The sequence below is a fragment of the Scyliorhinus canicula genome, chromosome 1 (genome assembly GCF_902713615.1).
Source record: "Scyliorhinus canicula chromosome 1, sScyCan1.1, whole genome shotgun sequence".
In the NCBI taxonomy this organism is placed as follows: Eukaryota; Metazoa; Chordata; class Chondrichthyes; order Carcharhiniformes; family Scyliorhinidae; genus Scyliorhinus; species Scyliorhinus canicula.
In genome coordinates this window covers 75,565,349-75,583,440 of record NC_052146.1, presented here as the reverse complement: position 1 = coordinate 75,583,440, position 18,092 = coordinate 75,565,349, and the positions used below count along the sequence as shown (strand labels likewise).

Genomic DNA, 18,092 nt, shown 5'->3' with positions numbered 1-18,092 from the left:
TTCATAGAACCTCATTGCCCTATAGAATTTCTCCAAGCCCCTTTTTAGTTAATATATTGTGAGAGGTGCCGGCAATTCCGTGGTCAAATATGAAGATTACGTAAATGGCCAATTAATCAGTTTATGATAAGATTGTGGTTCTTGGGCAGGGCGGCTTCCTCCTCCTCCTCTGTGGGAAGTTTAATATCCGGATGAGGAACTCTCTGTTAGGGGGTTAAATAACTTTGAATTTTTGAATGCATTGACCTTGTGTAGGCAAAGAGCAGAGACTCAGAGAGCCAATTCATTTGTTATTCTTTATCAAGGAAGGATGCTTGTTTTCAAATAATGCTACAGGATCTTTATTTATTTATTTCCAATTAAGGGGCAATTTGGTGTGGTCAATCCATCTACCCTGCACATCTTTGGGTTGTGGGGGTGAGACTCATGCAGACACGGGGAGAATGTGCAAACTCCACACGGACAGTGACTTGGGACTGGGATCGAACTCGGGTCCTCAACGCCGCAAGGCAACAGTGCTAACCACTGCGCCACCATGCTGCACTTAGCTCATGGTCAGTGTTGACTAATGTCGACAGACTGGCTAATGCCACAATGAGCGGTATGGTACTTCGGACAACAACTGGAGGTGGAGGTGGCGAATGAAGAACACTTAAACAAGCAACTGGGACAACTGGAGCCATCTAAAAAGAGCCGAGTTGGTCTGATCAAAACTAACAAACCTGCCATTCTGGACAAACAAGTGCAGAATTTGTTTGAGATCTGAGTCACTGAGTTTGTCAAGACACACACCAGTGGGTCCCTCCACCAATTTCCTGTACGCATCATAGATTCAAGGAATTGGATTTGGGGTCTGAGCTGATGCAACGTGTATGGGTACTGTATTTTAACGGATGGTACATGTGGAGAGAATATTTCCTCTTGGGGGGGGGGGGGGTCTAGAACCAGGGGTCACTGTTTAGGGTTGCTTACTGTAAAAGGAGACGAGGCATATCTTTTTTCTCAGAGGGTCGTGAGACTATGGAACTCTCTTCCTCAAAAGGCAATGGAAGTAGAGTCTTTGAATATTTTTAAGGCAGAACAAGATAGATTCTTGATTAACAAGGGGGTGGGTGAATCTATTCAGGAACACGCGTGTTTTTTTTTTAACATGAGATATTGACCTTTTATAGGAATATGGGAGTCGGCCATCCAGCCCTTCGATCCTGCTCCGCCGTTAGATACGATCATGGCTGTTCGGCCACTTAACTTTTACCCACACTAGAGCAGCACGGTAGCACAGTGGTTAGCACTGTGGCTTCACAGCGCTAGGGTCCCAGGTTCGATTCCCTGCTGGGTCACTGTCTGTGTGGAGTCTGCACGTTCTCCCAGGGTCTGCACGTTCTCCCAGGGTCTGTGTAGGTTTCCTCCGGGTGCTCCGGTTTCCTCCCACAGTCCAAAGACGTGCAGGTTAGGTGGATTGGCCATGATAAATTGCCCTTAGTGACCAAAAAGGTTAGAAGGGTTATTGGGTTACAGGGATAGGGTGGAAGTGAGGGCTTATGTGGGTTGGTGCAGCAGAGGGCAGCAGAGCGGAGCTACTGATTGGTTGTTCCGGGGAGATTTGCATACGTGCAGTGCGGTCAGCCTAATTTGAAGGTGTACCAGCGATAGAGACCCGAGGACTTCGAGTGCAAGCAAGCATCCAGCAGAGGGCAGCAGAGCGGAGCTACTGATTGGTTGTTCCGGGGAGATTTGCATACGTGCAGTGCGGTCAGCCTCATTTGAAGGTGGTTTGTGAAGGGGCTGTTGTCAAGTGACAATTTAACCCAAAACACTTCCGCAGTGTTTCCCTCCCTACCCCTCCTCTAACCAAAAAAATACAACCGTGATTGTCGGGAAGGTAAGTTTATCTCTTTAAAAAACTTACCTTGAAGGGTGACATCACAGCAAAGCAGTGACCTGATTGGCTGGCAAGGAAAGTGTTCCAATTAGCAGTTGCTGGGAGAAATTTAACTCTTCGTGTGTTGGTGAGTATTGCGATCGGTAAGTAAAATCTTTATTCCTTTCACTTATTAATTATTTGATACTATATTTGTAATCAGTTAAGGTAAAGGGTAAAAATGGCAGGAGATCCCAGACCCGTGTTATGCTCCTCGTGCGCAATGTGGGAGTTCAGGGACGCGGCCGATGCCCCTGACTTCTTCATGTGTGGGAAGTGTGTCCAGCTGCAGCTCCTGTTAGACCGCATGGCGGCTCTGGAGCTGCGGATGGACTCACTTTGGAGCATCCGCGATGCTGAGGAGGTCGTGGATAGCACGTTCAGTGAGTTGGTCACACCGCAGATTAGGATTGGTGACGGAGACAGGGAATGGGTGACCAAAAGGCAGAGAAAGAGCAGGAAGGCAGTGCAGATGTGCCCTGCAGTCATCTCCCTCCAAAACAGGTATACCGTTTTGGATACTGTTGGGGGAGATGACTCACCAGGGGAAGGCAGTAGTAGCCAGGCTCATGGCACCGTGGCTAGCTCTGCTGCACAGAAGGGCGGGAAAAAGACTGGCAGGGCTATAGTCATAGGGGATTCAATTGTAAGGGGAGTAGACAGGCGTTTCTGTGGACGGAAATGAGACTCCCAAATGGTATGTTGCCTCCCGGGTGCTCGGGTCAGGGATGTCTCCGATCGGCTACAGGACATACTGAAGGGGGAGGGTGAACAGCCAGTTGTCGTGGTGCATGTAGGCACCAACGATATAGGTAAAAAAAGGGATGAGGTCCTACAATCAGAATTTAGGGAGTTAGGAGATAAGTTAAAAAGTAGGACCGCAAAGGTAGTAATCTCAGGATTGCTACCAGTGCCACGGGACAGTCAGAGTAGAAATTCAAGAATAGTCAGAATGAATACGTGGCTTGAGAGATGGTGCAGGAGGGAGGGGTTCAGATTTTTGGGACATTGGAACCGATTCTGGGGGTGGTGGGACCATTACAAACCGGATGGTCTACACCTGGGCAGGACTGGAACCAATGTCCTAGGGGGTGCTTTTGCTAACACTGTTGGGGAGGTTTTAAACTAATGTGGCAGGGGGATGGGAACCAGATTAGGAAGTTAGAGGTCAGTAAAGAAGCAGCAACTAAAGACAGTAAGGTACGAGACAATAAACTCAATGTGACTTAGGGGAAGAGTAGACAGGGAAGAGATGATGAACGCAAAGGTGGTCTGTGCATTTGTTTTAATGTGAGAAGTGTAGCAGGTAAGGCAGATGAACTTAGGGCGTGGATCAGTAACTGGGAATATGATGCTATTGGTATTACTGAGACTTGGTTGAGGGAAGGGCAGGACTGGCAACTGAATATCCCAGGGTATAGATGCTTCAGGAGGGATAGAGAGGGAGGTAGAAGGGGTGGAGGAGTTGCATTACTCGTCAGAGATGATATCACAGCTGTGATTAAGGAGGGCATGATGGAGGATTCGAGCACTGAGGCAATATGGGTGGAGCTGAGAAATAGGAAGGGTACAGTAACATTGTTGGGACTTTACTACAGGCCTCCCAAAAGCGAGCACGAAGTAGAGGTACAAATATGCAGACAGATTGTAGAAAAATGTAGGAGCAATAGGGTGGTTGTGATGTGAGATTTTAACTTCCCCAACATTGAATGGGATTTGTGCAGTGTTGGAGGCGTAGATGGAGCAGAGTTTGTAAGGAACATCCAGGAGAGTTTTTTAGAGCAGTATGTAAATAGTCCAACTCGGGAAGGGGCCATACTGGACCTGGTATTGGGGAATGATCCCAGCCAGGTGGTTGATGTTTCAGTTGGTGATTACTTTGGGAATAGCGATCACAATTCCGTAAGTTTTAGAATACTCATGGACAAGGACAAGAGGGGTCCGAAAGGAAGAGTGCTAAATTGGGGAAAGGCAGAGTATAACAAAATTCGGCAGGAGCTAGGGAATGTGGATTGGGAGCAGCTGTTTAAGGGTAAATCCACATTTGAAATGTGGAAGTCTTTTAAGGAAAGGTTGATTAGAGTGCAGGACAGACATGTTCCTGTGAAAATGAAAGATAGAAATGGCAAGATTAGGGAACCATGGATGACGGGTGAAATTGTGAGACTAGCGAAGGTGAAAAAGGAAGCATACATAGGATCGAGGCAACTCAAAACTGATGAAGCTTTGGAGGAATATCGGGAAATTAGGACGAATCTCAAACGCGCAATAAAGAGGGCTAAAAGGGGTCATGAAATATCTTTGGCTAACAGGGTTAAGAAAAATCCCAAAGCATTTTATTCGTATGTAAGGAGCAAGAGGGTAACTAGAGAAAGGATTGGCCCACTTAAAGACAAAAGAGGGAATTTATGCGTGGACTCAGAGGAAATGGGTGAGATTCTTAATGAGTACTTTGTATCGGTATTCACAAAGGAGAGGGACAAGATGGATGTTGAGGCTAGGGATGGATGTTTAAATACTCTCGGTCAAGTTGTCATACGGAAGGGGGAAGTTTTGGGTATTCTAAAAGACATTAAGGTGGACAAGTCCCCAGGACTGGATGGGATCTATCCCAGGTTACTGAGGGAAGCGAGGGTCGAAATAGTTGGGGCCTTACAAATATCTTTGCAGCATCCTTGAGGATGGGTGAGGTCCCGGAGGACTGGAGAATTGCTAATGTTGTCCCTTTGTTTAAGAAGGGTAGCAGGGATAATCCAGGGAATTATAGACCTGTGAGCTTGACGTCAGTGGTAGGCAAACTGTTGGAGAAGATACTGAGGGATAGGATCTATTCACATCTGGAAGGAAATAGACTCATCAGTGATAGGCAGCATGGTTTTGTGCAGGGAAGGTCATGTCTAAACAAACCTAATAGAATTCTTTGAGGAAGTTTCAAAGTTAATTGATGAGGGAAGGGCTGTAGATGTCGTATACATGGACTTTAGTAAGGCGTTTGATAAGGTTTCCCATGGCAGGTTGATGGAAAAAGTGAAGTCGTATGGGGTTCAGGGTGTACTAGCTAGATGGATAAAGAACTGGCTGGGCAACAGGAGACCGAGAGTAGTGGTGGAAGGGAGTGTCTCAAAATGGAGAAGGGTGACTAGTGGTGTTCCACAGGGATCCGTGCTCGGACCACTGTTGTTTGTGATCTACATAAATGACCTGGAGGAAGGTATAGGTGGTCTGATTAGCAAGTTTGCAGATGATATTAAGATTGGTGGAGTTGCAGATAGCGAGGAGGACTGTCAGAGAATACAACAAAATATAGATAGATTGGAGAGTTGGGCAGAGAAATGGCAGATGGAGTTCAATCCAGGCAAATGCGAGGTGATGCATTTTGGAAGATCAAATTTAAGAGCGGACTATATGGTCAATGGAAGGGTCTTGGGGAAAATTGATGTGCAGAGAGATCTGGGAGTTCAGGTCCATTGTACCCTGAAGGTGGCAACGCAGGTTGATAGAGTGGTCAAGAAGGCATCCAGCACGCTTGCCTTCATCGGACGGGGTATTGAGTACAAGAGTTGGCAGGTCACGTTACAGTTGTATAGGACTTTGGTTCGGCCACATTTGGAATACTGCGTGCAGTTCTGGTCACCACATTACCAGAAGGATGTGGATGCCTTGGAGAGGGTGCAGAGGAGGTTCACCAGGATGTTGCCTGGTATGGAGGGTGCTAGCTATGAAGAAAGGTTGAGTAGATTAGGATTGTTTTCGTTGGAAAGACGGAGGTTGAGGGGGGACCTGATTGAGGTCTACAAAATTATGAGAGGTATGGACAGGGTGGACAGCAACAAGCTTTTCCCAAGAATGGGGGTGTCAGTTACAAGGGGTCACGATTTCAAGGTGAGAGGGGGAAAGTTTTGAGGGAGATGTGCGTGGAAAGTTTTTTACGCAGAGGGTGGTGGGTGCCTGGAACGCTTTACCAGCGGAGGTGGTAGAGGCGGGCATGATAGCATCATTTAAGAAGCATCTAGACAGGTATATGAATGGGCGGGAACAGAGGGAAGTAGACCTTGGAAAATAGGAGACAGGTTTAGATAAAGGATCTGGATCAGCGCAGGCTGGGAGGGCCGAAGGGCCTGTTCCTGTGCTGTAATTTTCTTTGTTCTTTGTCTCGATGGCCAAATGGCCTCCTTTTGCACTGAATGTTCTATCCCCATAACCATTTACGTTATTGTGAATCAGAAATCTCTCAATCTCTGATTTAAACATGCTCAAAGACTGAGCTTCCACAAATCTCTGGGATAGAGAATTCCAAAGATTCACAACCATCAGTATAAATAAATTTATCTTCGTCCTGATCCTAAGTGGCATCCTCCTTATTTTGAAACTGTGCTCCTTGGTTTTAGACTCCCCAACTAAGGAAACCATCTTATCTGCATCTACCTTGTCTATTCCTTTACTTATTTTGCAGTTTTCAATGTAATCACCTCTCATTCTTCAAAACTCAATACAGACCCAGTTTTCTCAATCACTTTCTCTCTTGCAATAATATCGTTCCCACGGTAACAGGACCAAAATTGCACACAGTACTCCAGGTGAAATCTAACCAAGCTTCTATACGATTGAAGCAAGACTTCGCTATTCCGGTACTCAAATCTTCTTGTGATAAAGGCTATACAAGGATGTGTATGCTCACCGCACAGGCTTGCTGGAAAGGCAGTTGGCTCCTCACCAGACAGGATATGGTCTTCAGGCAACTCCACCTTCTGCTTGATGCTGAAAACAAGAGAAAATTATAAGGAAAAACAAAACACTCTCATCCACTTTCACATTCGCCCCATTGTCATTCTTCTACAGCTCCTATTCTTCCCCTTTCCCTCCTTTCAGCTCTTTAATCTTCAAACATATCTCCTCCGCACCTCCATTTCCCATCATTTCAGCTTTTATTCTCATCATAGAAACAACCAAGAGGCATCTGCAAGATTTGAGCCGTTCCCGCGATCTGATGTGCTAGTTTAAAAAGCACTACCCCGATTCAAAACTGGTATGAAGTAGCCTTGGAATATATTCCTATGGAATTCCTGATGTCTGAGCTCTGTTCTAAGTTGGATACAATCCATTAAGTGCAGGGACTCCTATCTCAGATTCTTAGGCACTGCTTTGTCTGACCAGCTCCTGCAAGGTTTTGCATGTGCCATTTGGAAGCCGTGATCCCACTATACATGGTGTGCATCTTGATGTTATCCCATTATATTTATATGGCCTCGTCTCATTTCCACCCTGATGTACCATCAATTCGACTCAAAAGACACAATTAGGATCCGAACTGTGGCTTTAATCAGCTAGTTGTTAGCCCGGTTGTCGACTACAGAGAAAGGCCGACCGCCGGGAACTCTGGGTACTTATACCCTGCCTCGGAGGCGGGGCCTACATGCCTCTCGACCAATTGGAGAGCAGTCACATGACTAGTCCCAACCAATCGGACGAGAGGCACATGACCAGCCAGAGCCAATGGGAAGCCAGTGCTCTGCACCAATGGCAGTGCTCATATCCATACCACCACACACCCCCTAATTTTGATCCGGTGTATTAATGGAGGCACTAGTTCTTAAGGACTGTTGTTCTGAATTCACCCTGTCCTTCTCTGCTCTTACATTAGCAGATATATTTGTCCTGTACTGTACCAGTTGTGTTTGAAAATATATTGCGTTATCTGTAAAAATGATAAAACTGTAATAAAAATATATACCTTCTAAAAAGCACTGCGCTAGACACAGGCCCCGCCCACAAAATGGCCACACCTTTGCATGAATGAACATCCACTGGGAGTTACCGTTAATTGTGTGCATCCGCGAGCCTTTGCAGTGACCCCAGAAATTTAAACTGGCCCTTTGGGCTTGAAGACACCAACAGGCAAGCTGTAAAAACTTCTGAATGCAACTTTGTTTGGATCAATTACTTGAAAAATTGACTGCTCGTACCCCAGACGACTAGTAAATATTTCTGTATTTTCATTTTCTTTAAAAAAAAATTTAAGTTGGCATTTTAAAGAAGGAAAATTCGGGAAAATTGGTTAATTGACACCAATTAGAAACGCTTTCATTTTTGTGGTAAACCAATTTTAAGCTGCATTAATCCAACCAATCTCTTCAAAGAGCAAGTTTGAGAGCAATCCTTCAAAGAAAAACTGCATTTGAACCGGCACTGCTTGATGGCAGATTGTGTTCAGTGAGATTCAAAAATGAGTTTTGAGCAGAATCTCAAGAGAGATAAACACATCAAAATGTAATTTGTGCCCATTTTGCACCAAAAGTAGAAACTCTGCCAAAATCAAAGGGAGTATAGAGGGTAGATTTGTTATCAGCATGAAGAATTTCACTCCAATGGTAGTGAATTTCACATTCTTATCACTATCAGAATTCCCCACCAGATTTAGCGATTATATTATAGCTGTGACCCTTACATTTTGTGTCCAGACCAATATTAATCTCAAACAGATTAACTGGTAATTTACCAGGATGTTGCCTGGTCTGGAAGGTGTTTGCTATGCGGAGAGGCTAAATAGACTCGGACTGTTTTCATTAGAACGACGAAGGTTGAGAGATGGCCTGACAGAGGCCTACAAGATTATGAGGGGCATGGATAGAGTGGATGGGCAGGCACTGTTTCCCAGGGTGGAGGGGTCAGTCACTTAGAGGGCATAGGTTTAAGGTCCATGGGGCAATGTGCGAAGCAGGTTTTTTTTACACAGAGGGTGGTGGTGCCTGGAACGCGTTGCCAGGGGAGGTTGTGGAAGCATGTACATTAACGGCGTTCAAAAGGCATCTTGACAAATACTTGGATAGGATGGGTATATCATAAAATTTGTAGTGCAGAAGGAGGCCATTCGGCCCATCGAGTCTACACCGGCCCTTGGAAAGAGCACCCCACTGAAGCCCACATCTCCTCCTTATCCCCAGCAACCCCACCCGACCCTTTTGGACACTAAGGACAATTTAGGATGGCCAATCCACCTAACCTGCACATCTTTGGACTGTGGGAGGAAACCAGAGCACCTGGAGGAAACCCACGCAGACAAGGGGAGAAACTGCAGACTCCACACAGACAGTGACTCAAGCCAGGAATCGAACCTGGAACCCTGGAGTGACAGTGCTAACCACTATACTACCGTGCCATATAGAGAGATAAGGCACTAGGAAGTGCGGAGGGCTTTGGCCAAGGTTAGTATCATGACCGGTACAGGCTTGGAGGGCCAAAGGCCTGTTCCTGTTGGCAACATCCTGGTGAATCTCCTCTGCATCCTCTCCAGTGCAATCACATCCTTCCTATAGTGAGGCAACAAGAGCTGTACACAGTACTCCAGCTGTGGCCTAACAATGTTTTGTACTGCTCCAACATAACCTACCTGCTGTTATAATCTATGCCACTTGATAAAGGCAAGTGTCCCGTTTGCCCTCTTACCTACCCTATTAACCTGTCCTGCCGCTTTCAGGGATCTGTGGACCAACACGCCAAGATTTTTCTGAGCTTCCTAGTGTCCTGCCATTCATTGGTGCAAATCTGAACTCGAGAGGTAGTGGCAGCACCACTGTTACTGTGTAAAGCAGTGCCCTGTCACCATGGAAACCCTATGCAGAGGCGGAATGAGAACAAGAAGCCTCTGCAGGTGAAGAGCTATATCATTAAATGATTCCGTGAGAAGAGGTTTGTCTCAAAATGTTTGGCAACTGACATTGGACTATGAAAAGGTGCAGGTGAGGGAACCGAGAGATTAGAGTTAACATCTTTAATTAGTTGAGTCATCCCCTCTTTCCCGAGGTGCGCAATGAGTTATCAGAGAACATGAAAAAAAAACCTGCCCGAGTTACCCGGGGTAACAGGCGCGTAAAGGGCCCATGTGACTAGGTTTTGCTGGCCAAGAGCAGGCTGTGGGCACAGGTGAAAAGGTGAACGTGAAGGCTGGATCTGAAAGTGGAGATAAGAAAAAAAATAAGGTTTTTTAAAATATATATATTTTTACGGGATGCGGAGTTCGCCGGAAAGGCCCGCATCTGTTACTGTCGCTGCTTCAGTTATGTTAAAGGATCTGATTGACCCAGAACCAGCACAGGGTTGTTGCTGAGGGATGGGAGAAAGGCGATTCTGGTGAATCCATGCCAACAACACTGTCACGGGCAGGGCAGAGGAGGTTCTGCAGAATTGTGGCCATTTGGGTGACGACTGGGCTGGTGTAACTCGGGTTGGCTGCTGAGAGATCAGAATGGGTGACTAAATCCTGGGGAAAAGAGAGTAAGAATTCTATCTGAGGGAATTCAGAGCTTTGATGGACTTTGTGGCTGAAATTGGGGCCAGATCCACGACACGGACTGTCCAGTAAATCCATGAGATCATCTTTATTGTATCTGCTATTTAATGTACAATTTATATCGACTGCGACTTCTGTGTTAATTCACGATGAAAGTGAAATTTTGGTTTTCTTGAGGGTTACCTGGTAAATTTGGTTATTTTATTATGCTGATCAACACGGGGATCATAACAAATGATTTAACATTTCAAAGTGACTAATTGTATTCACAAACTAAAGACGACCTTTCACCGCTCATACTCACTTGGTAAGAGTTGTGGGCCAGGTCTCGGGATCTGCGTCACCGCTGTCCTGTTTACACAGAAATGGTGATTAATGATTAGAGAACCAATGCCGTTCGCTCCCGTCATGCAGTAAGTGCGCACTGCACCCCGCCCTGGTCTGGAGAGATTTCCCCCTTAAAATCACCGACACCGTTCCTGGGAAGTATAATATTTGCCCGACTTTCCGATGAGACCAAAGTCCCATCTGTCCAAGGCATGCATATAAGACACCGTGGCACTATTCTCCCCAATGTCCTGGCCAAGATTTAGCCAATTAATCAACATCACCAAAACAGATTATCTGGTCATTATCACATTGCTGAGTTTGGGAGCTTGCTCCGGAGCATACTGGCTGCTGTGTTTCCTACATTACGACAGCGACCACACTTCAAAAATACATCTGTTTATGAACCACTCAGACGTTCTAAAGCTGTGGAAGGTAATATATAAATGCAATCTATTTCTTTCTAAGTGACAGTGATTGTGATATCGCCCAGTATGGGGTACACAAGCACCTGTACAGTTGGCAGTTGTTACTCAGCACGACAAGATCTATTGGGACTTTAATCTTTTTTTGGGCCAAATTCATTCACTCGTGAGCACACTGGTCAAAGAGAGGCCCTTGGTCCAATGTCTGCTGAGGCTTCATCCCTTTCCCTGGCAGTTTATATTCATGATGGTTTGTCAGTGGTCAATGCCATTGCTCTCCATGCTTCGGGGCAGGTCACTAAGTCTACCCGAGCTGGAATAGAATTCAAACCCACACAGCCATTGCCGCTTTTCTGGACCACCCGTTGGCCACCCAGCTAAATACACATATTTAAAACATTCTGCAAACCAGAGTTTCATAACCCTGCTGCCAGGTTTCTTTCAGTTCATATCATGCTGGAAGAATAGCCAATTTCTTATTGAGGGGGAAACCAGCTTCTGCTCCCGAAAGCAATTTGTTTGGTATATTTGCAGTATTTTTCCACATTGGCTGCTCCCTTTCACTGATGCATAAATATGTTTGAACCATCAGCAATTTGAAAAAAACATCTTTTCTTTTTCTTTTCTTTTTTAAGGGCCAATTTAGCGTGGCCAATCCACCTAACCAGCACATTTTTGGGTTGTGGGGCAGAGACCCACACAGACATGGGGAGAATGTGCAAACTCCACACAGACAGTGACCCGGGGGCCAGGGTCGAACCCGGGTCATCAGTGTTGTGGGGCAGCAGTGCTAACCACTGTGACACCGTGCTGCCCCGATTTCACTTTTCAACAAAAAAATATTTTTGGGATGTGGGCGAGGTTGGCAATCCCACATTCACTGCCCATCCCTCACTATCCTGGGGCAGAGGTGCACCTTTGCATTTGGCGGTGCACCATTGCACCATAGTACATCAGACAGCATTGCAGGTCAGCCATCTGATAACAGGAGTGAGCCATTCAACCCCTCAAGCTTGGGCATAGAGTCACTAATTTATGTTGATTTCTGTGCTGCTCTTGGTGACTGTTGGCACTGGGAGCAGGAGAGAACTTCAAACACCTTCTGCATTCTTGGGATGAGCGGCTGAAAAGGTTGGGCCCTATACCCATTAGAGTTTGTAAGTGAGAGAGATGATCTTTTAGAGACATGTAAGATCTGAAGGGACCTGATGGGGTGAATACTGGGAGGCTGTTCCTTTTTGTGGGGGAGATTAGAATTAAGGGGACACAGTTTAACGAAAAAAAAAGGTGTGCCATTTAAGATGGAGAAGAGGAAAATTTGTTTCTCCCCGAGGGTAGTTGGTGTTTGGAATTCTCGTCCTCAGAAAGCATTGGAGGCTGGGTCATTGAATTTATTCAAAGCACAGTCAGACAGATTTTTGATTGACAATGAGTCAAGAATTATGGGGAGCAGTCAGAGGGTTGAGACCACAACCAGGTCAGCCATGATCGTACTGAATGGCTCGAAGGGCTGAATGGCCTGCTCCCGAGTTTTTACGCGCAGCAGCTTACACTCATTCCAGTCTCAGTAGCACAGTCCGCACTATGCAAGTTTTAATCAATTCCACACTATCCCTGTAGCTGCTGAACAGTACGCAGACACTTTAGGTAACCACACGATAATTGGTCATGATAGCCGAGAGGTCGGCAGGTCATTGGGAAGGCAATTGGAACGTTTGCCTTTATTTCAAAGGGAATGGAGTATTAAAAATAGGGAAAAATAGACCACACTTTGAATACTGTGAAGAGTTTTAGTCCCTTTATCTAAGGAAAGATGGAGGCAGTCCAGAGAAGGTTCACTAGGTTGATCCCGGGTATGGAGGGACTTTCTTCTGAGGAGAGGTTGAATAGGTTGGGCCTGTACTCATTGGAGTTTAGAAGAATGAGAGGCGACCTTATTGAGATGTATAGGACTCTCAGAGGGCTTGACAGTGTAGATGCTGAGAGATTGTTTCCCCTTTGTGAGAGAGTCTCGGGCCAGAGGGCATAATTTCAGAGTAACGGGTCACCAATTTAAGACAGCGATGAGGAGGATTTTCTTCTCTCAGAGGGTAGTGAATCTGTGGAATTCTTTACTGCAGAGGGCTGTAGAGGCTGTGTCGTTAAGTATGATCAAGGCTGAGACAGATTTTTTTTTAAATTTAGAGTACCCAATTATTATTTTTTTCCAATTAAGGGGCCAATCCACCTACTCTGCACATCTTTGGGTTGTGGGGGTGAAACCCACGCAGACACGGGGAGAATGTGCAAACTCCACACGGACAGTGATCCAGGGCTGGGATTCGAACCCGGGTCCTCGCCGCCGTAGTCCCAGTGCTAACCACTACCCCATGTGCCGCCCCCGAGACAGATTTTTAATCAGTAAGGGAATCAAGGGTTATTGGGTAAGGTGGAAAAGTGGAGTTGAGGAATATATCAGATTCCCGTACCAGCCTCCCCGAACAGGCGCCGGAATGTGGCGACTAAGGGCTTTTCACAGTAACTTCATTTGAAGCCTACTTGTGACAATAAGCGATTTTCATTTTTCATTCCATTTCAGATTATCTTATTGAATGGCAGAGCAGACTCAATGGGCAGAGAGGCCCACTTCTGTTCCTACGTCTTTTGGTTCAAGGAAAGTACTTTGGAAGCGTAGAAACCTGAAATGAGAGTTGCAGCGATGGCACAGGTCCAATCCCCATACCGGCTGTGGTAATTCCTGAAGACCCGATTCCTCACCTTGCCCCGCGCGTATGGAGTGGTGCACCTCCGATATAACCAATACTCGCTCTCTAATGGAGTGTATTAGATGGACTTGCTCTCTAATGGACTGTAGCCTTGTGAACTAAGGCTGATTTCCTTCCTAACCTCATATTATGGGCTCCAGAAGCTTACTCACTACTAGTTATCCAATTTAGCCCTGACTGAATAACATCTACATTGACAATTCTTTATATCTAAGACAGGTTCCTCTCAGACATCCAGAATGCAGTCAGAACCAGTTACTGTGATTCACCCAATTTTATTCAGCGCTTTTTCTGGTGTTAACTAGTCCGACTGCTCTGCATTTTTATGCTTTAATTCTACAGACGTGTCATTTGAACACCTAGGCAGCTCACAGAGTCTTTCTGCCATTCCCTAAGCCACAAGATCATTCAGCAAAGGAGGAGGCCATTCAGCCCATTGTGTCTGCACTGGCTTTGGTAAAACTAGCAATTAGTTCTAAATTGAGAGAGTCTAACTTCAGGGAAACTACTGGAAAGAATTCTGAGGGGTGGCATTAATCTCCACTTGGACAAGCAAAGATTACAAAGGATAGTCAGCAAGGCTTTGTCAAAGGGAGATCATGTCTCGGAAATTTGTTTGAAGTTTTTGAGGAGGTGCCCAGATGTGTAGACGAGAGTAGTGCAGTTTATGTTGTCTACATGGACTTCAGTTAAGCTTTTGAGAAGGTCTGACATGGGAAGCTGATGAAGAAACTAAGAGCCCATGTGATCCCGGGCAATTTGGCATATCGGATCCAAAACTGGCTTAGTGGCAGGAGGCAGAGGGTGTTAGTTGAAGGTTGTTTTTGGGACTGGAAGCCTATGTCCAGTGGTGTTCCACAGGGGTCGATGCTGGATCCCTTGTTTGTAGTGTACATTAATGATCTGGATGTGAATGTAGAAGGTGTGATAAGTTCGCAGATGAGACAAAAATTGTGGTGTGGTAAGCAGTGAGGAGCAATGCCTCAGATTACAGAACAATATAGATGGGCTGGTTAGATGGGCAGAAGAATGGCAAATGGAATTTAATCATGAAAAGTGTGAGGTAATGCATTTTGGGAGGATGAACAAGGCAAGGGAATATACAATGAATGGCCAGACCCTAGAAAGTACAGAAGACCATAAGGACCTTGGCGTGCAGATTTCTGAAGACAGCATGACAACTAGATAAGGTGGTTAAGGCTGCCTATGGGATTCTTGCCTTTATTAACCGAGACATTGAATATAACAGCAGGGAGATTACGTTGGAACTTTATAAAATGCTGGTTAGGCCCCACCTGGCATACCGTGTGCAGTTCTGGTCACCACACTATCGGAAGTGATCGGAGAGGGTGTAAAGGAGATTCACCAGGATGTTGCCTGGGCTGGAGTGTTTCAGCTATTAAGAGAGACTGGATAGGCTGGGGTTGTTTTCCCTGGAGCAGAGAAGGCTGAGGGAGGACCTGATTAAGGTGTATAAAATTATCAGGGATATAGATAGGGTGGATAGGAAGGTATTTTTCCATTTAGTGGAGGGGTCAATATCCAGGGGGCTGAGATTTAAGTTAAGGAGCATTTGGAGGAGGTTTAGATTTAGAGGAAATGTGAGGAAAAACCTTTTCACCTAGAAGATGGTTGGAATCTGGAACTCTCTGCCTGAAAGGGTGGTAGAGGTGGTATAAAGTCCCAGGCAAGCGACCACTGGGAAGCGATGGCTGAAAGAAACTCAAAATATGTATTTAACCTATTATATTACACCTCCTACTCCCCAAAGGGTCTCTCGCGCATGTTCCACACTTGGGCCGGGTATTTATAATGCAGAGGCCCCCGATTAAGGGGGAGCTCCGCCCACCTCATCTTGGAAGATCGTACTCAGGTGAGGCCTAGGGACTCTGAGGCTACAGATCCCTGGGCCTCCTGTACCACCCCTCCACCGCAAGCCCGATACATATTCCACCTCGATGGCAGGAGGAGGGAGATCCTTTGCCGTCTTTGCTCGTGGTTGCCTCTTGAACATGCTGCTGTTCTGGAACCGAGGGCTATAACGAATCGGGGAGTGCGTTTTCGGCTGAATGCCTGGGTAGTTCTGCTCTGCTTGGCCCAGTGGTCAATACTGCACCTGTTTCAACTGCTGTAGGCAAAGTCTCCATGTCGGAGTCCGGGTCGGATTAGTTGACCTCTCGCATCTCTGACTTGAGGGGCTCTGGGTGTTACCAGTGGCTGCTCCGGAGGAGGGGCACTACTGCTCATGGGGGCTTTGGTCTGTCCTCGTGGACCTGCAAGGCTCAGCTGTGGAGGTGGCCCACGTGCCTGTTTGATTTTTTTACCCTGTATTCGTACAGAGTACGAAACCAGCACTGATCGCTTTACTATCATCCCAGAGATCCGCAATGTCCCGTCGGCGAAGTTCCGGACATTATGGCATCGCCCTCTAAAAATTCCCTGACGGGTTGGGCTTGTTTCATCGTCACTTGTTCCTGCTGGTTGTGGATCTTTTCCCTGATGTCCGGCAAGACAAGGCTCAACCTCATTGTCCTTGTGGACCTGTAAGGCTCGGCTGCGGAGGTGGTCTATGTGCCTGTTTGATTCTTTACCCTGTATTCGTACAAAGTACGAGATCATCCTTTCAGGCAGTGAGTTCCAGATTCCAACCACCCTCTGGGTGAAAAAGATTTTCCTCACATCTCCTCTAAATCTCCTGCTTCTTAACTTAAATGTATGCCCCCTGGTTGCTGATTCCTCCACTAAGGGGAAAAGTACCTTCATAGAACATAGAACATAGAACAGTACAGCACAGAACAGGCCCTTCGGCCCTCAATGTTGTGCCGAGCCATGATCACCCTACTCAAACCCACGTATCCACCCTATAACCGTAACCCAACAACCCCCCTTAACCTTACTTTTTTTTATTAGGACACTACGGGCAATTTAGCATGGCCAATCCACCTAACCCGCACATCTTTGGACTGTGGGAGGAAACCGGAGCACCCGGAGGAAACCCACGCACACAGGGGGAGGACGTGCAGACTCCGCACAGACAGTGACCCAGCCGGGAATCGAACCTGGGACCCTGGAGCTGTGAAGCATTTATGCTAACCACCATGCTACCCTTCCTATCCACCCTTTCCATATACCTCAATTTTATACACCTCAATCAGGTCCTCAACCGTGTGCATAGCCGACATCCCATTAACAGTTCAGAGGGTGCTACTCCAGTGGTGGCGTGTGGTGTGGTCCTGGAGTAGAAAAGGAAATGGACGAGGCGAGTCATCCACCCATTTCGAATGTGCGTCCATGATAAGTAGATACAATGCTCCTTGAAAAAGCCCCTTGAAATCTATGTGATGGCGGACTATGGTCGGGCCGGCCACTCTTGGCTGGAGTGGAGCTTCAGGGGGGAGCTTCTGGTGCTCCTGGCTCCACGTACATTGTTTCATTAATGTCTCGCTAATAGTGTCAGTTCCGGGCCACCATACATAGCTCCGGGCTAACATCTTCATTTTACAGACTCCCATACGCCGCCAGTAGCAGAGGCCAATGCTGAATATGGCTGGCGCCATAGGGGAATTGCCCTATCTTCCCTGAACAACCCCAACAGGTGCTTATGGTCTGTTTAAGCCGTGAATGTATGTCCGTAGACATACTGGTGGAAATGCTTCATCCCAAAGACCAACACAAAGCCTTCTTTCTTGATCTCTGCTGATGCCAGCGTGCGTGAATCAGACACAATGGGCCGCTCTGTACCATTATTCATTCGGTGCACCAGATCAACCCCGATACCATCGGCTGAGGCATCGCAGGTTAACAATAATGGCTTAGACGGGTCAAAATGGATCAGCAGGTGCGAAGATGATAGCCGCTGTTTCACTTTTCAAAAGCCATCTGCTGTGGTGGGCCCCAAGTTCATCGTTGGCCCTTCTTTGATAACAGGTGCCAACATGTTGCCAAACTTGGGATGAATTTACCATAATAGTTTACGAGGCCCAAGAAAGAACGGAGTTCTGTAGGATCCTTCGGTACGGGGGACTGCAGGATCGCTCATACCTTGTCGTCCACTGGGTGCAACTATTCCTGTGCACCCTGTAACCAAAATAGACCAGCTCTTTCTCATGGAATACACACTTTTCGCACAATAGGCAGACCCCAAGCCTTGAAATGAAGTAGAAAGCCCTCCAGGTTCTTCGTATGGTCGGACGAACTGGTGTTAACATGTCATCCAGGTGTGGCACCACTCGGAGAATATTCTCCATCTCTCACTGAAATATGGCACATGCAGAGGATGCTCCGAAGAGAAAGCTGGTGTACTCGTCCAAACCCGTGTGTGTTGATGGTCACGTATTTCCTTGGGAAGCTGGGTCCAAAATCAATTG

The 18,092-nt window shown here is 46.5% G+C and overlaps 1 protein-coding gene across 5 annotated transcripts in view; it reads right to left on the bottom strand.

Moving 5' to 3' along the window:
• The window catches only part of wu:fi75a02, an 80,741-nt gene that overhangs the window by 24,413 nt on the left and 38,236 nt on the right, over positions 1–18,092 (bottom strand). For all 5 annotated transcript variants that reach the window (XM_038793356.1, XM_038793372.1, XM_038793387.1 and 2 more), the window contains 2 exons: positions 10,513–10,559; positions 6,600–6,679 (listed from right to left, as the gene is read on the bottom strand). In XM_038793356.1, the coding sequence (XP_038649284.1) occupies positions 6,600–6,679; positions 10,513–10,559 (127 nt within the window). The remainder of the gene's footprint in view (positions 1–6,599; positions 6,680–10,512; positions 10,560–18,092) is intronic.